Raw genomic sequence first — 26,439 nt, 5'->3', positions numbered from 1 at the left:
GATGGCGGGCAAGCCGCGCTAGCGGCGGCAACCGAGCTCGGCCGTGGTACCTTCGGCCTTCAGCGACGGCTCGGCCCAGAGCGGGAAATCACCCCCCCGGCGGCGCCGCGCGCCCCTCGCTCCTCTGGACGCCCGCGGAACCGTGCACTCCTGCCGCGGGCGGGGGTTGACCTTCCCAAGATGGCGGCCGCAGAACTTTGCGCAGTTCCTCCCTTCCCGACCTCCCCAGCATGGCGCCGCTGCCCCGCCGTGCCCCGCCCTCATCCGGTTCCCAGCGGCGCAGGCGCAGGCGCAGGAAGGGGGGCGGGCCGCCATTTTGTTTGGCGGCGGCTGGAGGCCGGACGGCGCCGCGGGGCCGCGTTTCCGGGTGCGGCGGGAGGAGGCCGCGGGCGGCGGGTGAGCGTGGGGGCACCGGGCCGGGGGCCGCGGGGTCTGTGAGGCCCGGGGAAGGTGGGGGCTGCAGCCCGCGGGGCCTCGGTGTGGGGTATGGTGGCTCGGGGTGGGCGTGTGGGATGTAGGGGGCCTGTAAGAAGGCCGGGACCGGCTGTGGGGTGGCTGGTACCGGATGGGCTCAGGGGCTGGGGGTGCTCTGGGGCCTGTGTGAGGCCTGGTTTTGGGGAGGAGGGTGTGTGGTGGGAGCTTTCGGGGTGCGGGAGGGTGGCTGCGGGTGCTCTGGGGCCGGCGGGGTCTGCAGGGCCGGTTGGACCGGGGGGGGGGGGGGGGGGGGGGGCAGTTTCCCCGGAGAGGCACTGGTGCAGCGGTGGAGACACGATGCTGCCATAGTCAGGCTAGGCCCGTAGTCCCCAAGACAGCGTCATGGTCTGGTCACTCCTCTGGGCCTGGTGTTGGCAAACTGCAGCCTGAGCAGCCTCTGCCTACGAACACCCGAGTACGGGGCGGGCAGCAAAGTGCTGCGAGTGCCACGGTGGAGGCTGAGCTCTCCCTTCTGCTCCGGGTAATCGCCGCCGTGGCTGCGTGCTCCCGGCTCGCCGTCCCTCCCTGCCCACGTAGCTGTACAGCCCAACTGCCGCTGCCCAGGCAGCGCCCCAGCCTTGAGGACTGAATGAATTCCTGCTGTGGGTTTATGCTCCGGACCCCTCCAGAGCCCTGGTTGTAAGCAAACAAAATAAGGACCTGATTGTTTTCCGCATGTCCTTTAGGACAGAGGGAGAGTGACAGCACTGTGGCATGAGCAGCCGCAGCCTTTACCCTCTGTGAAGACTCAGCAGAATTGATGCAGCTCGCGCCTGCCCTTGAGTGTGTGGCTGGCCCTGGCAAGCGGGTCTCACCCACCTCAGCTGTCTGTTCTCTGTGTGCCTCAATGTCCTCGGCCATGATGCAAGAGGGATGTGGATGGGTTCAGGCTGTGGGGTACGTGTGCCACATGGGGGCAAGCCCAGCTGTTCCTGTGAGCTGGTGTGGCTGGACACCAAGCTGTCCCTCCTCAGGGCTCTGGTCCCACCAAGGTGTTGCTTGTTTTGGTGTTCACCCTGTCACAGAGAAGCCGCAGCAAGCCCAGAGCTGGGGGAGGCAGTGGCCAGGGTGGGTTCAGGGCAATGGAGGCCAGAGCCCCAGCGAGCCCGGCGCTGCACAGCATCCTCTGAAACAGCTTATTCTCCAAGCACTGCTCAGAGTGTTTTGGATTTACCACGAGTCCCTGTTGCTGTTAACCATGGCTCTGCTCCAGCTACCCCCTGGCAGGGCGTGGGGTGGGGGTCTAGGCTGTGTGTTCCCCCACCTGCTTGCACTTGGGCAGTGTTTCTGGGGCCCATGGGGTGCAATGCAGAAGGAGGAGATGCTGGCTGCCTCCTGACCCTCAGCTGACAGGCGGATGTGGGGAGCTGAACACCTCGTGACTGTCCTGCTCTGTGTTTCCCTACCCTGCCATTCAGGCGGAACATGAGCTGGGGATTGCTGCCCCCCCCCCACCCCCCCCCACCCCCCAGACGGTGGGAAGGCAGCGGTGAGGAGCCGGTGTGGCAGCGTCCTCAGGCCAGGTGGAGGCAGAGGTTTTGCATGAAAGTAATTTCAATGAACCGCAGCCTGTGTGCTGGGGTGAGCAGGAGCCCTTGGAGAGGTGCCGCGATCCCAAATCAGCCTCGTTTTACCTTTGGCAGACTTGGCTGCGGATGGTGTCTGCCCAGGTTGCTCTGGCCTGGGCTGATCTCTGGTGTGGAGTATCGCTGCCCCGCTGATGGCTGCCAGAGAGGATCTAATCTGAGCTGACTCCCATCTCCACTGCCGAAGGAGTCGGCTGGGTTTGCAGATGAAGTGTGAATCCGCCTGGACGTGCTCTCCAGGGCAAAGCTACCTGGCGAGCACATCCTCTGCTTTTCACAGCTCAGCTGCCTGCCTTCATTCCTGACTGTCTCAGCTTATCAAGTGTGTCATGTCCCCAAGGTGTTTCGGCACCGCTGCTTTGGCCAAGCCCCCCAGGGAGACATCCCCTCTTTGCACCTCGCGTGATGGTGGCCACGCTCCCCGCCAGCCCTCCCGCTTGCAGCCATGCATTGCTGGAATGCAAAGGCAGAGCCTGTTTTCCCATGGCTGCTCCGGGGCCGGGAGCACAGACCCCTCTTTGTGCCTTGGGGGGCGAGGGAGGCCTTGGCTTCATCCCACCGTGAACAAATGGGAACTGTTGGCCCTGCCGTGCCAAGACAGTGCCATCTGGAGCGTGTGTTGTGCCCGGCGCTGAGAGGTGAGTGTGGCACAGAGGGAAGCATAGCTGACTGGTGCCACCTTTACCACCGCTGCCCACCCCTCTGCCTCCCTTCCCAGTGAATTGGGTCTGTTTGAGTTAGTTTTTGCTACTAAAAGTAGGTCTGTGGTTCCGCACCATGACAGGCCAGCTGGTGAGGCAGACGTGCGAGGCTGCAAAGCTTTTGGCTGCTGCGGCCATGGGGTATTGGACCCTGACATGACAGTCACTGTGCAGAGTGCCACTCTGCTGCTGTTGGATTTTCTGCTCCTGCTGAACATGTTACCTCCGAGGTGAGGCACTCCGGGCCCCCCCTCTCTGCCAGCGCCAAGGTGACGGGACATGTTCCAGGTCAGGGCTCGCTTCCCGCTTTGCTTTGCTTTAAAGTGCTGTTGTCGAGGCGCTCTGGTCCTTGTCTGACCTACTTACTTACATCTGGCTGCTTGGAAGGAAGGCAGATTTGCTCTGCCAAAGAAGTAGCTTTCTGCTGGGAAGCAAAGGTGGGAGGAGGGAGCGGGGGGGAAGGTGCCCTCCTAACGAGGGGCTGAGCGTGTTGGGTTTCTCCTGCTGGCTTTGCCAGGGCAGCTCTGGCACGAGCACAGCTCCCAGGGCTTGCTCCTCGCTCTGATGCTACAAGGTCGGTTCAAAAACTAAACGGTCTTTTCCAGACCTGAGCCTGCTTCTTCATCACCAGCCTCAGCAGGGGCTGGGAGCTGAAACATGCTGTGGGGTCTCTCACAGCACAGATGCCGTGAAGCTGCATGCCTTGCTGTGGTGCTGGGGCTTGGGTGCCTCTCTGCTTCCTTTGGCCCATCCCTGCTCACCTTCCTTCCTCTGGTGTCTCCCACATGCAATACCATAACCATAGAAATTCCTGCTGCTCGGCAGGACTGGCTGCACCAGCCGGAGCTGCGGCAGCCCGGTGCCCTGGGCGCAGACTCTCCCTCTGGCAGCCCCGGGGCGGAGGCAGCTCTGGAGGGATGCTCGTGGGGAAAGGAGAGAAGCTGCTGGGCAGATGCGGAGGTTTGCAGGGAGCTTTGCTTTCCCCTTTCCAGTGGGAGCAGGTGAGGCGAGTTGCAGATGCTGCTCGGCGGGGCTCGCTCACAGCGGGGTTCACTGGCAGCGTGGCCCCCAGGCACTCTGGGCTGTGGGCATCGTGCCGGGCCCTATGCTCCAGGATGCTGCGTACTGGGATTCTGTTGCTGCTGCACTTGAGTGTCCTTGTCAGGTCTGACCTGCTGCCCTGGTGCTCCTGCAGCGATGCACGCCATGCTTGCTTGTGCCCAGGGCCTGTCTCTGCTTTCGCCGAAGCAGCTGGGCACCTTCCCTGTGTGACCAGCGGTGTTTCCTCCTGCAGGCGTGGGGCTTAAATCTTCCCTCACCTGGGCTGGATGGAGGCTGGGTTGGTGGCCTGGGGGTGCTCGTGACTTTGCCCGGGAGCTGGGAGTGATGGGGTTGCATCTCCAAGGACCATCTGACCCCATCGCCAAGTCTCTCTGTCTGTCACACCCTGTTAACTAGATCATGTCTCAAAGCAAGCCCTCTTCTCCCTTTGCGCCGGCTGTAAATTTGCAGCGTGTTCTTGGCACCTACCGACCTGAAAAGCAGCCGAGTGTGGATCCGACTGTGCGGAGAACTCGCTCTGACGGGGCTTGGCTCGTTTCCCCTTTGGCATCGACACAGGCACTTCCTTCGCGCTCTTACACCTCCTGCAGCTGCGGCTGTCGCCGGGCCCTCGCCACCTTCGGCCTCCTGCCCCAGCACGAGCTCTGCTCACTGTAAGCCATCCCAACAATCCTGCGGCATGGATCAGCCCCATTTGTAAGATTTCTCTAGCTTTCGGGTCTTGCACAAACATCAAGTGTATACGTGTGTCCTAAAATAACACTTACGTGCTGGGTATTCTATGGTAGCTTTGAAATTTTCTCCTAATGACTCTGAGTGCAAACCTGGTTCGAGGAAAGATGCATTTCTTTAGCCAATTAAATTTTTTAGAAGCAGTCAGCCATGGTTTTCCGAGTGGCAGCTTCCTTTCTGTGAGGCTGTTGTGGCATTGGGTTGCTTTGGTGTGACTTTATTCTGCAGCAGGGACTGTGCCCTTCCAGCAGGCGCCTCCTGACGGCACCCAGTGACTTGCACTCTGCCTCGGTTACTTGCCCTGTGTATTCTGGATTGCAAATCAGCGCATCTCTGCTTGGCCTTTGCCTAGGAAAACCCTGAGAATACTTGGCTGGGTTTCGTGGAACAGCAGGAGACCTCAAGCTCCAGCCCGGCTCTAGCTCGTCTCCTTCAGGGCTGCTTCCTGCAACCGGGCTGGGAGCAGCTCTTGCAAAAGAGTCAGCACGGGAGGCTGGTGAGCGGGCAGAGCCCCAGCACCTCTGGCCTGCAGGAGAGGGGTGACAAAAGGGACCAGAGCTGGAAGTCTCTGTCCTCAGCCTCCCTGAAAGCCCCGTCAGCAGAGGAAGAGGGAGGGAGGGTCACGGATGCCTGGCCGGAGGTGGGAGAGACCCCGGTGGGGGGCACGGGGGGAGTGTCTGTCCTGGAGGCTCCTGGTCAGGGCAGGGGAGGCCAACCCAGCCCTGGGTGCCACCTTGCTGAGCAAAGGGGCTGAAGGGCTGCAGGCAGAGCAAAGGGGACGGCCGCTGCGGGGGCACGGCAGGGTCTCAGGCGTGCTTAAGCGCTCTGCTGAAACACAGGCAGAGGCTGGTACAGGGGTTTAAGCTGGAACTGGTCCTGTGGGATTTTAAAGGCACAGTTATTATCCATCCAGGCTCCCGAGAGCAGCAGACCTCCAGGCAGTGTGTGTGTTTCACTCATGGGTTTTCACCATGATTTTCTTTCACAGTTGTAACTGAACTCTCTGAGGGACTGGGCAGACCACTGTCTTCTCTCCTAAAACACTGGCACAGCCCGTTTGCTCTCATGGCACTGTGACCCCTTGCGGAGACAATGCCTGTTGGGCTCAGGTGTGGGGGCAGGGCCACCGCTGAGACCCAGAAATGTCAGACCTTCAGCACTGGCCCAGCATCGCTTCTGCCAAGAGGGTGGGTCGGCTTGTTGCCAACCGCTCGGATATTGGGGTGAGTCTGGGAGAAAAGGTTGGCACAGGAGTTTGGTTTGAAAGCGTGGCCTTCAGCGGGGGCCCTCTCCCATTAATGTGCTTTTTTTGGCAGAGAGTTTCACCTGGGCATTTTGCTGTCCCGCCTTCCTGACTCAGACTTGTGGCAGACGCTGCAGCAGCCGATGGCATCAACTCAGGGTGGCAGGCTGGAGCTGGAGACTGGTTGCCTGCTCCCATGTAAGGCCGCTGGTGCTGTAAGCTCTGCGCCATGGAGCGCCTGGTGCTGTTTTACAGATAACTTTGCATGCCGTTGGTTTTGAGTGACGGTCAGAAGAGCCGCGGGTTCATTCGGTATTCCTTGCTCTTCACTGGTAACGCATCAGTCGCAGCCTGGCAGAGACCAAAGACTGCTGCGCTGGGTTCACTGTGCAGAGAGCCTTAGATGCGGCTCGTTAGCGCTTGCCTGAATGAGCCCTGCGTGAACGAGCCTCGGTACTTCTGGGGGGCCTTAAAAGGCTCTCAGAGGTGGCTGGAGCCCTTCTCTGCTCCCCGTCCTACTTGGAGCAGCCTGAGGCCACTAATATTTTCCTTGTTCCCCTTGCACCTTGAGGAGCTCCCAGCTCTGTCGCCTCCAGTGTGAAGGCTTCGTTTGCTGTAAATGTGCAGACGGTGTTGGAGCCTGTGGTGAAGGGAATGGTGTGTTGTTGGCAGTTGATAAAAAGGCATTTTAATCTGAATGCTAACACCACTGGTCTCGGGAGCCGCTTTCCATTTAGTGGTGTATTGTTCTCTGCAAGGCGTGGGCCATGCAGCACGTTATTCCCAGCCGTGGGTCACCAGCGAAGCAGCCGGGAAGTCCCTGTGTCTCCCGCTGCTTCCTCCCACTGGAACAATCCGAGATGTCCGTCCGAGAGAGCGGTGGTTCTGAGCAGTTCCTGCCCGGTCCCCTCATGTGCCACCTCTCCCTCCCTGGCTTCCTTTCCCTTCTCGCCTGGCACATGGGACGGGGAGAGGCAGGGAAGTCTGCGGGCTCTCCTGGGATGGACTTTTCCTGCTCTTCTCTTTGCTGCAGCCTAATGTCAGGACGCGATTCCTCGCTCCTGATTAAAGGTTTCCTCTGCCAAGTGAACTGAGCTGAGCTTGGTGGAAAGCTGGTAAAGGACAGCTTGACTCTGGGGTCCCCTGGTCGGGGATGGGGAAGCAGAGGCTCCACCGAGGGCTGTGGAATTCGGCCCTGAGGCGTTAGAAACTTTTGTGTTCAGGGTTTTGTTAAAAATGCATTGTCAGTGACCGTGGGTTGTTAATAATTCACAGTGAACGTCTGAGTCCCGCGGGGCTGGAGTGTGTCTGTCTGTCTGCACGCAGAGATGCACCGGCTCTTTGAGACGCTCCAAATCGAGATGGCAGCTCGCTCTCTTAAAGCATGCTGATACGATTTTAAAAGCCTGAATGACCTTAAATCCTGCGATGGCTGTCTTTCAGGATAAATTATTTATGTCGCATCTTCAGTGCTGCCGAAGCCCTTACTCCTCAGGAATGGGCAGAAATGTCAGGCTTTGGAGGACAGGGTCTGAATTTGGAAGGGCTGTGCTCAGGTTAACGAGGAACTGAGGGTTTGGATGGGAAGAGGTGGAAGATAAAGGCGCCCTGCGAGGCGGGGGCGGGCAGGAGGGTGTTTGAGAGGTCCAGCCTTGGAAGTCGTCCCCAAACCGGTGCAGCCGCATTCTGCAGCCGACATCAGAGGGCTGGAAATTCCTCTTGATCTGCAGTTCAAAGCCGCTGCCTCCCTGAGGATGAAGCGCTTCATCTCGGGTTTGCAAATGCAGGCTCGCTGCGGCAGCGAGAGTAGCTGTGAAATACAAATCCGCCACGGCGCCCAAATCCCCCTGAAAAGCGAGGCAACGCGCTTACGGCGTCTGAAGGTCACTGCTGCCTGTCCCGCTAAAAAAGCAAACACCCCCCCCCCCCCCCCCCCCCCGAGGGATGAGCAGAATCCAGGGCTGCTTGCTGGAGAAGGATTTTCATTTCCCTTCACAGCAAATGGGGACTTGAAAAAATGCCTGAAAAATGTGGCGTATAGTCCTGTCCAGGCCAGATCTGGGTAATCCAGCCGTTTTACTGGAGAGGGGGACTGCCGAGTGTAATGTTCTTGGTTTTTAGTAGTGTGTTGAACCCAGGGTTGGCAGGGGAGGCCTGATTTGAAATGCTGCAGGACTGCCCCGAAGTCGGTGCTGCAATGGGGCGCGCAGTGCTGCAGTGATGGTGGGGTCCAGTGTGGCTGCAGAGCGGCAGCTCTGGGAGCAGCTTTCTGCAGGGTCACCTCGACTTCAGTGAACTCTCTCCTCCAAAGTGATAGCTTTTCACACGTTTTCTTCCTGTCTGTTTTCTCACAGCTTTCTTGGGTTTTGTTTTTTATTTTGAAAGGAAAGCTAACGTGCAAACCTGCTCCTCCTGGCTTAACCAAAGATGAGCTCTCCTCTGCGCTTTGATCTGGCGGGTGTCTCTCTCACTGCCCCGATTCAGGTCTTTCAAACCACTTTCCCTGCAAGCGCAGTGAGCTGCCGCCGTGGCATATGGAGCTCTCAAAGGCTCGGATCTGGCTTGGTGAAAGGATCCCCGGTAAGGAAGAACAAAGGAGGAGAAATGCAGAGAAGTCGGCTGTCAGAGCAGCATTGTTTCAAAGGGCACAGTTTCTGTAAGGCATACGCCAGACATTAAGGGGCAGTAAGCAGTGCTGGGAGAAACACCCCCCCTTTTTTTTTTTGGGGGAGGATTTTGCTTGTGTCTCCCTAATCTTTATCAGCTGTGTCTGTCTTCATGAACATTAAAGATCGAGGCTTTATTTTAAAGACAGACACGGATCACTCCAGAGTTCCCACCCAGAGTTCTTTGCTTTTCTCGTGGAATGAAATCAGCAGCCACCATGTGCTGAGTTCGGTGCCTCTTGATTTTGGTTTCTCAATGTGACCTTTGCTGTTAATCCACAACCTGAATGGGGCTGTGTGCTGAAACGAAATGACCTGTTTCTCGGGAATTCAGCTCCAGTTTATCCTCAAGCTGCTTTAGCTTAAACTCTTCTCTCCCCTCCTCTCTCGCTCTTCTAGGTCAGAGCCTTTATCTGAATGCAGGTTTCGGTGCAGCACTAGTTTTAAGGGCATGTTAGATATGGGGAGTTAATGACTCATGGTTTTCTTTGTAAAAAATACCCCTCTCCTCCCTGGCTGTGCTTACAGAGGTAATGTTGCTGTGGGATTGTCCCTAGCCGCTCCGCCTGACACAGAGCTTATGTGGGGGGCAGCAGGGCAAACAGGGGGACCTGAGCAGTATGTTTCCCTTGCAGACGTGGCACTGACTTGTTTTCTGACAGCTGACAAACCTGTCCATCTGTCCGCGTACAGCGATGCGGTGTGTCCCTGTCGCGGGAATATCTGAAGGGGCTCCTGTGACCCCAAGTGCCATCGAGGTGCAGAGTTGGGTGGGAAATGTCACCCCGTGAGTAACCGGCTGGAGCAGGAGCGTACCAGGGAGGTGATGTGGGTGTTTCTGTTCCCGTGGGTCGGGAGCGGAGGTGACGGCCCGCAGCACTGGCACTGCTCCTGTGCTGGCTCAGGCCTGTGACACATGAGACCGAGTCAGGAGTCTCATTACCTGGCACGTTTCTCAGCTGTATTTCTGCTAATTACCTCCAGCTGCTGGTGTTCAAACAAGGCCGGGGCTCTCCTGCCTGTCCCCTCCCGCTGGTCGTGCCGCGATGCCGTCATGCTCTCCCCCGACGTCACGTTTGCCCTGGCAGCAGTTTGCGCTGTCCCAGCCCTGCGGTCCCGCTGCGGGGTGGGAAGGAGCATGGGGGAAAAGTGCTCCTGTTGCAACACGTCCTGGCAGCGCCGGCAGGTCCCAGATGAGCACGTTATGAGCCGTCTCTGATCTTACTTTGGTGGGAAAGGTACAGGCTGAATGGCTTTGCCAGGCTTCATTCCAGTCTGCCAAGCATCTCAGAATGGTGGGACTGGTGGGGCTGAAGGAGAAATCATTGGACGTTAGCTCTTCTGTGTGGGGCCTCGAGCTCTGTCCGGAGCAAAGTAACACCGCACGTGTCAGGGGAAGGTGCATTTGCAAGAGGCAGGAGTGAGGTGGCTTCCCCCCAGTGAGGTGGACGAGGACTCACTGAGTCACAGCGGGTTTGAGCTCGCACCGTCTCTGGCTCTGCAGAGGTGTGGTCGGTGCCACCAGAGAACTTGAGAACTCAAGTGACTTGGAAAACATCAGAAGACAGAGGGGGAAATGTCTTCCCAATGAGGGTGGCTGTAGTCGAGGAGTTTCTCACTCAGTAGAAGAGCTGCTTTTAATTAAAAGGCAGCTTATTTATTTATTTTCCTGAACCGCAGAGAGCTGGTGGTTTGCTTGAGGGCAGGGGAGCCGCCGGCATCGCAGCGATGCTGCTGGTCCGTTTTTCCTGTTCTCAGACCTCTGCCGTGACAGGGAGTGGGAACGTCTGACCCGTGAGGACGGACCTGGTGTTGTTATTCTGGCCTCCTGTGTACCGTGGCATCAGTAAATTGTAGTTTATGTAGTTGAAGGTGAGTCTCAGAAGGGATCTGGATTTAAATACCTGGTACAAACCATTTCAAAGGTCGTGGGCACCTGGGATTCAGTGCCTGGGTTGTAAAGAAACTTTCACTGTTGTGGTGGATGTGTCTGTGACCTCTCTTGTTGCTGGAGGTCGGGGGTCAGAAGTCGGAAGCTTCAGGTGTGAAACTATCTGGTTCTTACCTGGTGTTGGCATTGTGGTCCCCTTCAATGGTTAATGAACAGGTTTTCCTGGGGGAAAGACATCTGTGGCCCAGAGAGGGGCATTTATCCCTTGCCTCTCAGTCTGCCCCGAGCACCCGAAACTCCCAAGGTGGCGAGTGAGGCCTCCAGTCATCACATTCCTATTCCCTGAGCCGGTGCAGCCGGGACAGCCTCACCTGCGCTGCTGTCAGAGGCACGAGCTTGGCAGGGGCTCGTCCTGTGATCGCCCGGTGATTCAGGTTCATCTTCCTGTCCCCACTTCCTCCGTGCTCAGTCTCCCGTGCCGACGGGAGCTGCTGGGCTCTGAGGAACCCCACCGGTGAAGTGCTGTGCGGGCTGGGAGCCATTCTGGGTAAGCCGTGGTGTGAGACAGATTTGTTTTGGGCTTGTGATGAGATGGATTGAAATGTAATCAGATCGATATTGGGAAGGCTTGTTTCGCTGCCTGCTTGGACAGCTTCGAGGGGGGGCGTTGGAGTTGTGGAAATGGAGTGGGGTGCAGCCAGCCTTCAGAGTGTTGGGAAGTTATTGACGTAAGATCCAAGTGGTTTGGAAAATCTGCTTTATCTGTCAGGGCTGTTCGGGGACGGGAGCGTCTCTCCTTGTGCAAGCCACAGGACAGCACCGCGCCGCTTCGTCTGCCTTCTGCTCGGTGATCCGTCTGGCAGATCTAACGGTGTTCGTGGCTGGAGGGGCCTGCTGGGGACGCGTGCCAGGGCTGGCCGCGGTGCCTGGTGACGGGCTGTAGGCTTTGGGCTCCTGTCGCACTTCCACGTGAGCAGCCTCCAGCTGCAGATAAAGGAGCTGGATTGATGGCGCAGGATTAGCTTGGCCAGGTTTTCTCTGCTGAGTGAGGCGGTCGTGTGAAAAACGTCCTGTGTTTCAGGTGCAGACTCTGTGCTGGGGTGGGGGCCCTTGTGATTTGGGGCAGGGGGTCGTGCTGGCTCTGCGACCTGCTGCTCCGGGGGTGTTGGGAGAACCTGGCAGCCCTTTTGAGCCAGCGGGGAGAGGACAGCCCCAGCCTCTGCCCTATGTGAGGAGCTCCAGGCACAGGGCACTAGCACACTAGCCTGGGGCCATGTTTCTCCATGGCCGGCTCACCGGCTTTCCCCTCCAGTCCTTGACCACTTCCTCCCTTCCCGCAGGCATGAGTGACCAGGCTTGCCCCCAGCACTGAGCAGCCGGAGCCACCGGGAGCTGGGCCAGGATGCCGATCCCTCCTCCCCCGCCGCCGCCGCCGCCTGGCCCCCCGCCGCCTCCCACCTTCAGTCAGGTAGGGGTCTTCTCACTCCCCGGTGACCTAGCTGGTTGTGGGGTGGGGAGGTGGCCTGTCTCCTCATGGTGCTACTTGCCAGGAGCCCCTGTGTTGACTCTGGACCTCCTCACGTCCAGCGTACGAGAGCTTTGGGTGACCCATGGGCTGTGCCTCGGTTTCCCTTGCAGCAGACTGTGTACATGGAAGGGGCTGCACGTGGCTTTTCTTTGCGTTAGTTAGTGTCCTCTGCTCCGCGATGGCTCAGGGGAGAGAGCAGGGGGTCTTGCACGTGGCTGTAACTCAGCTGCGCGTCAGGGCTGTGTAGGACGGGGTCTCACCCTCTCCCCATACAACAGCAGCGTAACCTCCTGGGGCTGCCCCATCACTCCCTCTGGAAGAGAGCCCCTGGAGAAAGCTGTTTGCTGTCAGGGGGTGGGGGTGCCTCTGGCCTCAGCGGAGGAGACGCGAGAAGGTGGGGTCGGGCTATGCCTGCTCTGTGGATTGGGGTGTCCATGTGTACAGGCGAACTCCTGCTGAGCTGCTTCTTGTCTCCAGGCAAACACAGAGCCACCGAAACTGAGCCGAGAGGAGCAGCGGGGCCGTGGGGCCCTCCTGCAGGACATCTGTAAAGGGACCAAGCTAAAGAAAGTGACACAAATCAATGACCGGAGCGCACCAATCCTAGAGAGTGAGTACCCGCCTGGCACGTCCCTGGGAGGCACTGAGCCACACGCTGGGTGCTGCTGTGCCCTTCAGGATGGCTTCTGGGCCCTCACATTTCTGGTTTCCAGTGGTTTCTCATTGGAGGAGCTGATAATACCAGGCTTAGCTTCTCTGCCTTTTTCATTTCAGAACCCAAGGGCGGTGGTGGCGGTAGCTACGGCTCTAGCTCAACTGCGATCCAGCCAAAGGGCGGCCTCTTCCAAGGTGGTGTGCCCAAGCTCAGACCTGTGGGAGTGAAGGACAGCTCAGGTAATGGCTGTCTGACTGTGGTTGGCATGAGGGTTCCCTGGGGAGGTCCCCGAGCAGGAGGGGGTTGAGGGTCTTGCCATGTTTGCCTGGGGATTTCAGCTGGTTAGAGGCAGGAACCCCAAATCAACACCTCACGTGTGGCTGCAGGCAAGCTGCGCTCTCTCCATGCTGCAGTGTCCCACGACACAAACCTCCTTGGAGGGCCTGGGAGTCGCGTGTGTTGCTGAACGTTTCTCTTTGCTATTTTCTGTGGCAACCTGCCTTCCAGCCAGCCAGAGCGAATAGCAGTGGTGAGAGAGGAGCCGTTTGTGGCTGAGCACGGTGCCAGCTCCCTGCCTGTGCCAGACAGCGTTCCCTGCGGTCTGGCCCCGCTCGGCCGAGCGGGCAGGCTGCCCCGAGCTCTGCGCAGGCTCCAGGATGAAACACTGCACGTCGCTCTCGCCGACTCACGGCCCGTGCTGTGCCTGGACAGTCACTCTTGTTTTCCTTCACTGCAGACAGCTCCGCTAAGCAAACCCTGCAAGTCCCCGGCTCCAGAGCAGCTGCCCCCAGGCCCCCGGTACCGGCCAGCAACAGCCGACCTCAAGATGATGCTGACAACAGCCGGGCCTCTCCCCCAGAGCTGCCGCGCACGCAGAGGCCCTCCCTGCCGGACCTCTCCCGACCCAACACCGCCAGCAGCACCGGCATGAAGCACAGCTCGTCTGCCCCGCCGCCTCCCCCACCAGGACGCCGTGCCGCCGCACCTCCTGCCCCCCCTCCGGCACACGGTGTCAAGGTCTCTTCCTACAACCGGGAGAAGCCCCTGCCACCCACCCCGGGACAGCGACTGCCCGTGAGCAGGGACGGACCCCCTGCCCCGCCACCTATCAAGCCCCCTCCCTCCCCAGTCAGTATCCGAACGGGGTCAGGGGCTCAGGGCCAGTCTCTTGCCCCCCCGCCACCCCCTTATCGTCAACCTCCCGGTGTCCCCAACGGCCCTTCCAGCCCCATCAGCGAGTCTGCCCCGGAGCTGCCGCAGAGACACAACTCTTTGCACAGGAAGACGCCGGGCCCTTTGCGGGGTCTTGCGCCACCGCCACCCGCTTCAGCCTCCCCATCTCTCCAGAGCAGTCGCCCCCCTCCACCGGCCAGAGACCCCCCCAGCCGGGGAGCAGGTAAGAACCGTTTGCTCTGCTGGGCCCGGCTCCTTTGTGCCTGGGAGCAGCTGTGGTGGGTCAGGCTGCAGCCACCTGCCTGTGGGGTGTTTGGTGGCCGGCAGGAGATGCCGGGGGAAGAGTTGGCACTGGGGCACAGCGAGGCTTCTCCTGCTCATGGCAGTCGGTGTAGGGGTTGAGCCAGGGGCAGTAGCTGGACTGTCATATTTAATACACATCCCTAGTCCTGTCCTCTGTTTATCCAGCTCCTTTCATGCCTGATGGTGGTGGGTTGTGGCTGGGGAGCTCCTGCCCATGAGGATGGTGTGTTGTCCTGGGGTGGGAGGTGAGAACACGGTGGAGACAAAGTCGCGTATGCTGCGGCTGCTCCCCTGAGCTTCCTAAATGTCACCGGGGCGGCGACAAAAAGCTGCAGCAGAGCAAGGAGAAGCCTTTCCCTCGGTGGTGCAGCCGGACACCCTCGCTCAGCCCTGGGGAACCATCCTACCCCTCTCTGGGCTGGTTTTGGTGCAGCATGGGTCAGAGCACAGCTGGCGATGCAGGCTGTCGCTGTTGGTGCAGGGGTTTTGGTGTCAGGCACCCTTTGAAGGTGTGTCTCAGTGAAAACCGCTTGCCATTCCTCCTGTGTGCGCAGAGCTGGGTGCGAGCGTGTCCCCACTGCCGGGAGCGGCGATGGCTTCGCCCTAGTGCCCCCCCGGCGTGCTCCTGGGCTCTGTGTCCAGACCGCAGCTCCCTCCTGGTCCCCTGCCAAGCCGCTCTGTCCTTCCGGCACTGCCAGAATCCCTCCTTTGAGTTACGGCTGGGGATCTGCTCTGTTAGTCTGTGTGTAATTAGCCTAATGAGGAGCATGAACTGCCACCGTGCATCCATGGGAGGCTGGGCAGGAGTGAGAGGTGGCTCGGAGGGGCTGTGGGTCCCATTGCAGCGTCGGTGGCCATACAGATGTGGCTTCCCAGCCCTGGCAGGCAGCATCTTGCCTCCTTGTGGAGCCGCTGCCCTCAGACCCTTGTATGTACGCGCTCGTAGCTGTTCCTCAGATCCCTTCTTGTGCAGAGGGTGACCTGGGTCCGGCTGCGGGCTGGGAGCGTGTCGGGGTCAGAGCAGCCCCACTGGAGGTGGATGGTGAGCCCGGTAGAAAGCGGGCTGGCCGGTCCCCTCTGCTGGAGCTGATGAGGAGGAATGCAGATGTCAGGAATGAGCAGGAGAACTCTGCTGGGTGCGCGTAGGAGCATCCCTGGGCTGGCCATGCTGGCTGCTGGCGCGGTCTGGCTCAGCAGCTGGCCTGGAAAGCTACCTCGGAGGATGTCCTTGGCCTTGCTGCCGGAGGGAGGGTTTGCCTTGGGGATGGCGTGCCTTGGCAGGCTGCGGTGGGCCGTGCCGGTGCTGATCCAGCTCTTCTTGCAGCCCCACCGCCCCCTCCACCGATGCTGCGAAATGGGGGGCGTGATGCCCCCCCACCTCCACCCCCTTACAGACTGCATGGCTCCACTGAGCCCCTGAGCCGAGGGAAGCCGCCGCCACCGCCCACGAGGACGCCGGCCGGGCCGCCACCGCCACCTCCGCCGGTGCGGAATGGGCACCGGGACTCCATCTCCACCGTCAGAGCATTCCTGGGTGAGTGGGGCCCCGGGTGTGGGTCTGTGATCGCAGGGTGGGGGACTGGAGCTGGAGCCCTTTGGCTTTAGCCGTGCTCGTGCAGAGCCATCTCCCTGACCTGCCTGGTTTTCCCCCTTCTCTGCAGATGACTTTGAATCCAAATATTCCTTTCATCCCGTCGAAGACTTCCCAGCCCCAGAAGAATATAAATACTTCCAGAGAATCTACCCCAGCAAAACAAACAGAGGTAAGGGGGGAGGTGGTGTCCTGCTGTCCCGTGTGGCCTGGCTGCCCTCCTGCGCTCTCGAGGGTGGCAGCCATGGCCACCCACTGTCCTGTTTGTCCCCACTCAGGGTGGATTGTGCAGGGGCTGGTCTGAGCTCCTGATCTAAATTGTTCTCTGTGCGGCAGCGTTGCCCCGGGGCACACACATGCTCCCGGGGGTGCCGAGCCCCAAAGGCAGCCTGCTGCGCTGGGGGGGCCCCAAGGGTTTGGGCTGCGTGGATGTTCCGCCCCATCTGCCCCCTCTTTTGCCTGCTCAGCCTGTGCAGAGAAATGCCGCAGGGCTTGTTCCTGCCCTCGTTAAGCGCCTTTGGTGCTGGAGCGGTTACAAAAGGAGCCCAGCAGCCGGGTCCGTGACTGAAGCTGGAGTTGGGCAGGGGCTGAGGGGGTAAAGAGCCCCTGTGTGTCCCAGGACGGGGCCCTGAGTGGTGGCACTCGGACCTGGTGCTGCCGGCACAGTGCAAAGTGCCCTTGCTGCGCCGCTGCTGCTGCGCGTCAGCCCTGCGGATCCCAGAGGAGACTCCGGGGAGAATGGGATGCTCGTTTATTTTTAGAGCGATGAATGTTTAATGTGGATTTGAAAAGCCCTGAGCTTTCCATGCGTGCTGCAGCGGCTGGTTCGAGTCGCAAATCCCAGGCTCCAGATCTCTGCGGGGAGCACGGGGGGGGGGGGCAGCTGGTGCGGGGAGGGGTGGAGGGGGGAAAGCAGACGTGCCAGATCCTGCTCTGCAGAGCACTGGGGTGGTGATCCTCTGAACCGAGGAGACACTGGGCCAGTGTGTGCCAGCAGCTCAGGGCACGCCATGCCAGCCATCTCCCCGCGGGTTCTGGTTTCAATGGGCTTTCTTCTCTTTCAGCTACGCGTGGGGCCCCCCCTCTGCCCCCCATCCCCAGGTGAAAGCGGGCTGCACAGGTGATTTGTTCCTGAGCAGAGACACGGACCTCCTTCCCCTTCCCCCGGCGGACCCTCCCCATCCCCTGCCCCCCAGGATCCTGCATGAGAAACTCCCAGCGTCTTTGGTTTTCCCAGCTGCGCCAGGATGAGCAGAGACCCCCAGCCCAGCTCTCTCCGCCAGCCCACCCTCATCTATGCATCTCCCCCGGGACTCAGTGACCCTGCTGGCAGCCCCACACGGGTCCTTTCCTCCTCGCTCGTCGCAGATCCCGGGTCGGGCCAGGACCGCGCGTCCGGCGGCAGCCTGGGAACCGGGCACGAGGACTTGGGGTGGACGCTGTTGGGACCAGAGGTGGTTCAGTGCCCGATTCCTCGGGGCCGGGGCAGAGCAGGGGCTTGGAGAGGAGCTGGGGTAGGTCAGGAGACGAATGTGCTGCGTGATCACCGGCTGCGCTGGCAGCGGAGCGAGGGGGAGCTGGGACAGGCCGGCAGAGCCTCGTTACCCTGGCGCAGCTGATTGCTTTTTTGCACAGGAGCCAATGGAGGAGCGGGGGGGATGTGAGTGGGACCATCCGGGGACCCCTGAGGGCACTGGGCAGGGCCCGGGGGGTGGCAGGGAGGGGACACCCCCTGTCCCTGCTCCCGTGGGGGGACGTCCCCAGTGCCACCTGGCACCATCACACCCCAAAACCCCCGCGGCTTTTCCCACCGCTGGGTTTTGATGTGGTGAGGAGGCACCCGGCGGCAGCCCGGCTTTTAACGCTGAATTACCAAACTTAGAGCATTTTAACGAGAAGACACTAATTGTCCGTGGAGGAAGCCAGGGGTGCCGTTACCGGGGGGGGGGGGGGGGCTTCCTTTGTTCTGTTTCTTATGTAGCGAGGGGGGGAGCGTGGGGGGACCCCTGGAGCTGTGGCCCCCACACCGGGGGGCTCCGGCTGACGTTTTGCCTTACACCCTGCCCTGTGCGCCGGGGGGTACCGCGCTGGTTTCTCTGTATTTACTCGCAGTACCGGGGGGGGGCTGGACATTAACCATAGTTACTGATCTATTTTGTATGTTGTAAAAAGCTTGTACTATAGGAGGAAGGCGGGCTCGCTGCGGCTGTACTAAACCCTCCCCTCTAACTGTTACGGGGTTTGTTTTGGGGGTGGTTTTTGTTTTGGTTTGTTTGTTTTTTTTTCTATGAAGAGGGAAACTTCCCGTATTTCGGCTGGAGCGAGGCGGCGCGGGGGGCGCTCGGGGTGGGTTTCTCTGAAGCCCCCCTCCCCCAGCACTGCCGTTTGGTTTAAATAAAGGTTAAAAAAAAGGTTCTCCCTGAGCACTGGCTGCCCCTCCCGGGGGGAGCGAGGGGCTGTTTTAAGAGGGAACAGAATAAAAAACCGAGGAATTTGAAATGGCGTTTAAATAAACGTAATAAAGATACAGGACTCTTCATGGGCACTGATGAGGGGGTGCTGGGGAAGGGGGGGCTGCAGGGGTGCTCTGTGCCTCCCCGGGGACCGCTCCCCTCTTTTGGGGGGGCAGTGGCCCTGGGGGCCAGGGTGCTCTGCCTGCAGCGAGGTTGGTACTGGGAGCACTGGGATGAACTGGGAAGGCGGGATGAGGGGTGCTGAGAGCAGGGCTGGGGGCGCTGGGAGCATGGGGAGGGCAGGATTGGGGACCGGGGGCACTGGGAGCAGGGGGGAGGCGGGATTGGGGGTGCTGGGGGCACTGGGAAGGCGGGGGGGTCACTGGGGGCGCAGACTACAACTCCCAGCATGCACCGCGCACCACCACTCCCGGCACGCCCCGCGCGCCCTCGCCGATTGGCTGCGCGGAGGCGGCCCCCTCCTCCCGTCGCGGCGCTTGGCGCGGGACTTTGCGATTGGTTCGAGGTGGCGGGCGGCGCAGCCAATGGGGCGGCGGGGGCGGGGACGGCTCGGCCTGGTGGCGGGAAGTGCGGAGCGGGGACCGAGTTGGCGCGAGAAGGTCGGTGGTGGCGGCGGCGGGGGGTGTCCGGGGCGGGGGGGCACGTGGGGCTGGAGGGGGCTCGGGGGGCTGTGGGGGGGCCGGGGGGGGCCGGGCTGTGCGGGTGGGGGCGTATCGGGAGCGGAGGTGAGGGACAGGGCTGGGGGGGCAGAGCGGGACGGTGCGGAGGGAGGGGCGGCCGGGAGCCGCGGGAACGGGGCCGGGGCCGGGGCCGGGGCCGGTGCCTCCCCCCTCTCACCGATGCCTCCTCCATCCGCAGACCCCCCCCCCGCCATGGCCAGCACCAGCCCGCAGCACCAGCCCACCATCGGCTTCCCCCGCAGGAGGAGCGCCCGCCGCCTCGCCGCCGCCGCCGCCGCCGCCCCGGCCAAGAGCAACCCCGACCCCCCCGCCCTGCGCCTCTCTCCCTGCCCCCGGACCTCGGGCCCCGCGGAGCCCGGCACACGCTCGCCCCGGGCCGAAGCGCTGCCCCTGAGCCCCCGCAAGCGCCTGGGTGAGCCCCCCCCCCCTCCCCCCGCTGCCCCCTCCCTTGGGACCCCCCAGGAAAGGTGCGGGGGGCGATCCCATTCCCGACAGCTGCTGTGGGTCTGGGACCTCCGTCCCCTCACCCTCCTGCGGCCGCCTTTGCAGCTTCCCCCGCTTTCAGGAGGAAAAGCTGCTCCCGCGGGGCCGAAGCGCTGCCCGGGGCAGGGGGGGGAACTGAAGCGCGAAGCCCCCCCCAGGGAGAGTGACAGTGTGTCACAAACAGCCTTTTGCTCGCACACGAGTGCACCGCGAGGGCACCGGGGTCGGGCCTCGCGCTCGGCCGCTCCGCTGACCCGTCTCCTCCGCAGGTGACGACAACCTCTGCAACGTCCCCCGCGCGCTGCGCTGCTCCCCGGCCAAGCGCAGCAAGGAGAACCAGGGCCGCCGCTTGCTCTTCGGGGACCCCCCGGCCTCCCCCGAGAAGCCCCGCAGCCCGGGGCCATCCCCACGGCACGGGGGGCAGGAGACCCCCCGGAGCTCGGGGCAGCCCGCCCGCACCCGGCTCTTCAGGCAGGAAGGTGAGCGCGGTTGGGAAGGGGGGACGGGGTCCCGGTGGTGCCGCAGCCCCCCCTGAGCCCCTCTCCCTCGCCGGCACAGGCACGTGCTACCAGCAGGCGAAGCGGGTGCTGCATGCGGCCGTGCCCGACCGCCTCCACGCCAGGGAGAGGGAGACGAGCGTCATCCGGCAGTTCCTGCGGGAGCACGTCTGTGGCCGCCGGCCCGGCAGCCTCTACATCTCCGGAGCCCCCGGGACGGGGAAAACAGCCTGTCTGAGCCGCGTCCTGCTCGACTGCAAGGTGTGCTGTGGGTGGGGGTCCCGGTTTGGGGGTGTGGGTGGACCAGATCGGCAGGGAAAAGTGAAAGGGGGACTGGCAGGAGGAGCAGGAGCCGAACGTGGTGGCGGTGGGTGGCCAGTGGTGTAACGCTCCCGTCCCCGGCAGGATGAGCTCGCCGGGAGCAAAAACATCGTCCTGAACTGCATGGCGCTGAGCAGCCCGCACGGCGTCTTCCCCGCTGTGGCGCAGCAGCTGGGGCTGCCCGCGGCCACTGGCCGGGAGGGCCTGCGGAGACTGGAGCAGCGGCTGACGACCCAGGGACCCATGGTGTGAGTTTCCCTGTCCGGGGGGTGTCATGGGGTCTCCCCCTCGACGCCCCGCGTGCGGCCAGCCGGGAGAGGTGGCCCCAGCAGTGGCTCTCCGTGCTCGGGGTGCTGTGAAGGGGCCGCGGGGGCAGTGGGCAGAGCCGGGGCTGACCTGGGCTCCCCCCTCCCCGCAGCCTGCTGGTGCTGGACGAGCTGGACCAGCTGGAGAGCAAGGGGCAGGACGTGCTCTACACCCTCTTCGAGTGGCCCCGGCTGCCCGGCTCCCGGCTCGTCCTCGTGGGTGAGTGCGCGGCACTGTGGCACTGCCACCCTGGAGACCTTCTCCCTCTTTTGGGGGGGCTGGTGGAGGGTTTGCCTTTACACCGCCACCGTCCTCCTGCCCGCCCGCTCCCCACTCGGGGCACAGCCTCGTCCTTCTTCCCTCCCCTCCTCACCCCGCTCTGCCCGCAGGGTTGGCCAACGCACTGGACCTGACGGACCGCAGCCTGGCCCGGCTCAGTGCCCGCCCGGCCGGTAGCCCCCGGCTGCTGCACTTCCCGCCATACACCAGGGAGCAGCTCACCGCCATCCTGCAGGAGCGGCTGGGGCAGGTGGGGACGCTGGGGGACGCGTGGGGACACACACATGCAGTGGGGCTCTGCCCAGGCAGCACTGATGGTGCGCGGTGCCTCGGCAGGTGGCTGGTGACACCGTCCTGGACGCTGCTGCACTCCAGTTCTGTGCCCGCAAGGTCTCTGCGGTCTCCGGTGATGCTCGCAAGGCCCTGGATATCTGCAGGTCAGTGCCCGCCCCAAAACAGCAGTGCCGGGGCCAGTGTGGCCCCTGCGAGCCCCACGCGGCCCCTGCGAGCCCTGCACGGCTCTGCCGCACTGGGGGTGTCGGTGCCGGGGCGGCCGCTGTGCCGGGTGCTCAGGGCCGTCTCTCCCCAGGCGCGCTGTGGAGATGGTGGAGCTGGAGGTGCGGAGCCAGACCCTGCTCAAGCCGCTGCCCGGCGGTGAGTAGCTGCTGCGCCGGAGCCAAACGCCTTCGGGGGGGCACACAGGCACCCCCGGGCTGGCCTCGGTGGGGGTCCGGGGTCCCTTTCTGGGGCACCTCTCTGTGCTGCCTCTCGCGCCCCCGAGGTCCCCTGCAGCCCTGTCTGTCTGTCTGTCCTGCAGGTGACTCCCCCGCATCCCCCGTCCCCAAGCGCGTGGGGCTCCTGCACATCTCCCGTGTGATCTCGGAGGTGTTTGGGGACCGGCTGACGGCGGGCGGCCAGGGGGCCCGGGACACCTTCCCACTGCAGCAGAAGGTGCTGCTCTGCTCCCTGCTCCTGCTCGCCCGGCGCCTGCGCGCCCGGGAGGTGACGCTGGGGAAGGTGAGTGGTGGCGAGACCCTCTCGGGGCTGGATTTGGGGAGCGGGTGGGCATCCCTGGGGTGTCTCCTGGGTGCGGTGCTGCGGTGTAAAGCCTTCCCTGCCTTCCCCAGCTCCACGACGCCTACAGCCAGGTCTGCCGGCGGCAGCAGCTCCCCGCCGTCGACCAGGCTGAGTGTCTGTCCCTCGTCACCCTCCTGGAGTCCCGCGGTGTCCTCGAGCTGAAGAAAGCCAAGGAGGCCCGGCTGGCCAAGGTACCGTGGGGTCCGGCAGCGGGGCAGGGGTCCGGCAGCGGGGCAGGGGTCCGGCAGTATGGCGCTGAGCAACTCCCCTCTCTCCCCCAGGTCTCCCTGAAGCTGGAGGAGGCGGCGGTGCAGCACGCTCTGCAGGACGCGGCGCTGGTGGGCAGCATCCTGGCCCAGGGGCTGTGCTAACCCCCCCCAGCAGCCCCCTCCCCCCTGCCCCAGGAGGGATTTCGGTGTGTGAATGGTTTGACTGGGCCATGGTGGGAGCAGGGAAATGGCTCCCGGAGGCCTTGGCCGCTGTTCGTTGAGCTTTGCCCTGGGGCCCTCGGGCCAGGGCAGTTTTATTGATATAATTAATATTATTTTTTTTTATTTTTGTGTGGCTGGAGCCGAGGGGCGGGAAGCTGGCACACCCCCCCCAGCCCCTTTGCAGCAATGGCGGTGGGTGATCCGGGGGTCCGGCCTTGCTCCCCGCTATGAGCCACGGACGTGTTTGCTGCAGGCTCGTTCCGAGGCTTTGTGGGCCCCCCAAACCCCCCACCGCTGGAAGGACGCTCCCGGTGCTGGCAGCGGCAGAGGGGGGACAGGGTGGGCTCTGCTCCAGGCTGGGCCGGGTCGGGGGGGCAGTGGGGCCCCCGCTATCTCCTGCTATTAATAAAGTCGTTCTGGTTCAGCGCTGTCTCCTGCCTCTGCCCCCCCTCCCTCCCTACCCCAGGGCTGGGGGGGCCCAGCCCTGTCCCCCCAGCCCCTCTCCTCCCAGGCTGCAGCCCCCCGGCTCCCGGCCCCGCAGCTCCCCGCCCCGGCTCTTCCGCTTGCCTTAAATAATAGACGCTTTGACCTAATTTTGCAGCTTCTCTGGCTGGGGGAGGTGGGGGGGCCCGGGCAGGCGGGGGAGCGGGGAGGGGCTGGGGGTCCATGGGTGCCCCGTGTCCCACCATCCCACCCTGTCCCCAGGGACCCCCGGCTGCCCCCCAGCAGCTCCTGGCTGGGGGTGGGGGCAGGGTGGGGTGCCGGGGTCCCTGGTGTGCCTCAGTTTCCCCTGGTGTGTGCCAGCCCCCTCCCGGCCCTGCTCCTCCACCCCGTGGCCTGTGGGGTCCCTGTGGGGTGCAGGACATGGGGACACTGGCTGCGTCCTTGCCCAGGGCACCCAGGGCCAAAGCGGAGCCTGGTGAGGCCGTCGGATGTCACCATAGAACTGGGCACCCCCCTTTCAACCTCCCGTTTTGGCAGGCTGTGGCACTGCCCGTCCCTGCTGTGCCAGGGGACACCTTGGGGACAGGGCTGGCCCCGGCTGCTGGGTACTTTCCCGGCTGCCATTCGCTCCGTGGGGAGCAGTGGGGAAACCGAGGCAGGGGCAGCGCGGCAGGGCCGGGGTGGATGGCAGCCCCAGCCTGGCCCCGAGCGCGGCTCAGCCCATCGCTGCCGCGGGGTTATTTATAGCCGGAGCTGCCATGTGTCGGACGTGTGCGGCGGCACGAGGGGGGGGCAGCGGGTTCAGGCCAGGCTGTGCCCGCTCTGCTCTGTGTCCCTGCCACCTCGCCACGCCGGGGGGCTGAGGGGACGCTGCCCCTCGCACCATGGGGCTGAGTAGGGACTGTGCCACTGCCACCTGTCGCCAGACCGCGGAGCTGAGCGGGTACCGGCATCCCCGCACCCGTGGGCAGAGCTGGGCTGGGCACGGGCTGCCTGGGGCCCCATGCTCCTTAGGGGCCACAGCGGCCGCATCCTGCCCTGCACCAGCCCCGTGGCCGTGACGCAGCCCCACGGCGTGGAGCCATGGCACACGGTGACAGTGGGTGGAAGGAAGTGGCTGGCAGCGTGTGTGACCGCAGTGACGCGGCGGTGACGCGGGCGGGCACCGCAGCGCCCCTGTTCCCCACACCTCCCTGACTGCTCCATCCCCGGCTCTCTCCGTGACCACCGTGGTGCTGGGCAAGGTGGTGGCTGCGCGTGGGGCCACCGCCACACCTGGGCCTGACCGGCCGTGCTGGGCACCCCGCGGAGAGGCTGGAGGGTCCCCAGTCCTGGCATTGTCCCCAGGGTGGCCCAGCTGTGCTGTTGGGGATGAGGACAGTGGGGTGGTGTGGGGCACGTGGCTCCCCTCGCCGTGCCAGCCCGCCGGGGTGCCTGTGGCTGCGCCGGCCCCGGCTCCGCTCTCTGCCGCAGTGGATGAAAAATCAATAGCGCAGACGGATTCCGCTGCGTGGGTGCCGGAGCTCCCGCTGGAGCTGTTCATCACCGCTCGGCGAGGGGCCGGTAGCGCTGTGGCGGGAACCCCACGGCTTGGGGACGTGTCCGCTGGCGCCAGGACACCCGGGACGTCCTGGGACACCCACACCCCACAGCGCGGCCGGCAGCCGGGGCAGCAGCAGCACGGAGAGGCCGAGGGACCCCGTCCCCCCGCTCCCGCACACGCGTGACAGTGTCCCCTTGCTCCGGCACACATGTGCCGTGCCCACGGGGGTGGGCAGTGCCCGGCCGTGCCGCAGACAGCACCCCCATGTCTGGCCGCATGTGTGCGGTGGGGGCCCAGTGTCCCCTCGGCGGTGTCCCCGGTGTCCCCGGTGCCCTGACGGCCTCCTGTCCTCCCCTGCACTCTTCTTACATAAGCGCCACGTGGCGGGCACAGCCCCCCCCGCCGCCGTCACCGCCGGCACCCAGATTCCATCTGACAGCCCCGTTCCGCTCGGCTGCGCTCCTGCCGGGCACCGGGGCCGGGACCCCACATGACCCCACCACACCGGCACCGGGCCCCACGCCTGGTGAGGGCTGTGGGGCCTCGGCGGGATGGGGATGCTGAGGACACAGCCCTGTCCCGCTGGCACCCCCTGTCCCCGCTCTGGCACCCCGCTGTCCTGCCCGCTCCGTTGCCTGTGTCCTGCCAGACCTCGGCACCCCGACGCCGCGGGACACACTGAGCCCTGCAGCCAGGCAGGATCTGGCCAGTAGCCGGTTTGGCCCCATGGGCAGCCCCACGGTGGGGCGGTGCGGGGTCCCCGGTGCCCGGCGGCCACCCCGGTGGGCCGCAGAGGGGCTGGCGGTCTGGCCACTGCGCACATCTGGGAGTGATTTGGCACATTCCTCTGGGCTGAGCACATGCCGGCGGCTGGGCCTCGCTGCAGCCGGCAGCCCCGGTGCGCAGGGGAGGGGGCCGGCGGCCGCGCCGAGGTGTGGGTGCCCAGGCCTCGCTGCCCACGCCTGGTCTGCGGTGTCCCGCTTTGCTCTGCTGCGCACATGGGGGAAACTGAGGCGCGGGAGCACTGCTCAGAGCGGCCGGTGGGCACCCAGCCCTCCCGCCGTGGGTGCCGTGGGGCCTGACAGGCAGCCGGGGGCCCTGGGCAGCAGAACCCCCCCGGGCGTGTGCTGAGGCTGCCCGGACTGCTCACACATCTCTTCCCAGGGCAGGTGCCACCCTGCTGCCCCCCAGCCCTCGTGTGGGTGCTGGGGACCCGGGCGCTGCTTCTGGCCTCCCCCCGCGGGGGTCGGCAGGGCCTGGTTCCCCTCCTGCCTCAGTTTCCCCCGGCGTGGGCGAGCAGCAGCAGAGCCGGGGGTCTGCTCAGCCCTGTCCCACGCTCACCCTGGCTCTGGGCGGCCCCAGGGCTTCGCTGCTGGGGGGCTGGCCCCCCTCCCCTGCCCCATCCCCCCCCGCCCAGGGACATGGGGCTCCTGCAGGCCCTGGCCCTCCCTGGGCTGCCCCAGCCCCACAGTTCTCCTTTTTCTTCCCTTTTTCTCAGCAAAGTTGCTTTAACCCCTGGTGTGTCCTGCGCGGGCTGTGGGTGTGCAGCCTGGCATGGCGTGGGGGACACGGGGCGTGCGTGGCTGTCACCAGGACCTGGGGTGGGGGGGGGGCAGCTGGGGGGGGATGAGGCCATGGTGGGGGCAGCAGTGCAGCTGACAGGCCGTGTCTGTGTCCGTGTCCATGTCTGTGTCTCTGCCCGTGTCTGTGTCTCTGTCTGTGTCCGTGTCTGCATCTGTGTCCTTGTCCCTGCCCGTGTCCGTGTCTGTCTCTCTGTCTGTGTCCATGTCTGTCTCTCTGTCTGTGTCCATGTCTCTCTCCATATCCGTGTCTGCATCCATGTCCGTGTCCGTGTCCCCATCCCCGGGGTCAGCAGCTCTGCTGGGAGCAGACAGGCCCCCATAGCTGCAATCACCCCACAGCCCCAAAGCACCATGTGTGCTCCCCACCCCCCCCAACGCTGCGGACAGCTCAGGGGAACACCATCCCACCCCCCGTCATCCCACCCGGGGCTCGTTTGGTGGGTGTACACCCACCCCCAGCCGTGTTTTCCCTCATGTTCTGCGGTTGCGCGGCCCCTTTAAGACCCCCCCCCTTCCCGCCGCCGCGGGCGGCGCGCGCACCCACTTTCTCCCCTTCCGCCTTCTGGAGACTTCAAAGAGTTACAATGTAGCGCCGGCCCCGCCCCTCGCCCCGCCCCGTCCGCCAATGGGGCGCCGCCGGAGGCCGCCGGAGGCGGCGCCCCATTGGCGGGCGGGGCGGGGCGAGGGGCGGGGCCGGTGAGAGGGCGGGGCTTCCT

At 63.7% G+C, this 26,439-nt stretch overlaps 2 protein-coding genes across 2 annotated transcripts; both read left to right on the top strand.

Annotated features, from left to right (window-relative positions):
- Positions 1-331: 331 nt before the first annotated feature.
- WIPF2 (WAS/WASL interacting protein family member 2) lies at positions 332-17,526 on the top strand. The gene is made up of 8 exons (XM_082494966.1): positions 332-396; positions 11,696-11,823; positions 12,361-12,493; positions 12,658-12,777; positions 13,275-13,934; positions 15,339-15,548; positions 15,676-15,777; positions 16,670-17,526. Exons 2-8 carry the CDS (start codon positions 11,758-11,760, stop codon positions 16,708-16,710), a joined length of 1,332 nt encoding a protein of 443 aa, XP_082351092.1. The 5' UTR covers positions 332-396; positions 11,696-11,757; the 3' UTR covers positions 16,711-17,526.
- A 1,425-nt stretch (positions 17,527-18,951) lies between these two features.
- On the top strand, positions 18,952-22,093 carry CDC6 (cell division cycle 6; the record flags this gene model as incomplete). Its single annotated transcript, XM_082495021.1, has 11 exons — positions 18,952-19,171; positions 19,512-19,721; positions 19,801-20,000; positions 20,145-20,308; positions 20,479-20,585; positions 20,756-20,895; positions 20,982-21,082; positions 21,235-21,299; positions 21,463-21,662; positions 21,773-21,913; positions 22,004-22,093. 11 exons carry the CDS (start codon positions 18,952-18,954, stop codon positions 22,091-22,093), a joined length of 1,638 nt encoding a protein of 545 aa, XP_082351147.1.
- Between the last annotated feature and the right edge of the window lie 4,346 nt (positions 22,094-26,439).

The sequence above is a fragment of the Vanellus vanellus genome (assembly GCF_965231255.1).
Source record: "Vanellus vanellus genome assembly, chromosome: 24".
NCBI lineage: Eukaryota > Metazoa > Chordata > Aves > Charadriiformes > Charadriidae > Vanellus > Vanellus vanellus.
This window is presented reverse-complemented; position numbering and strand designations above follow the sequence as displayed.

Coding starts and splice junctions, on each gene's coding strand:
- WIPF2 (XM_082494966.1), top strand. CDS start 11,758: ATGCCGATCCCTCCTCCCCCGCCGCCGCCGCCGCCTGGCCCCCCGCCG. Junction 15,549..15,675: donor CACCGTCAGAGCATTCCTGG/GTGAGTGGGGCC, acceptor CCTTCTCTGCAG/ATGACTTTGAATCCAAATAT. Junction 15,778..16,669: donor CCCCAGCAAAACAAACAGAG/GTAAGGGGGGAG, acceptor CTTCTCTTTCAG/CTACGCGTGGGGCCCCCCCT.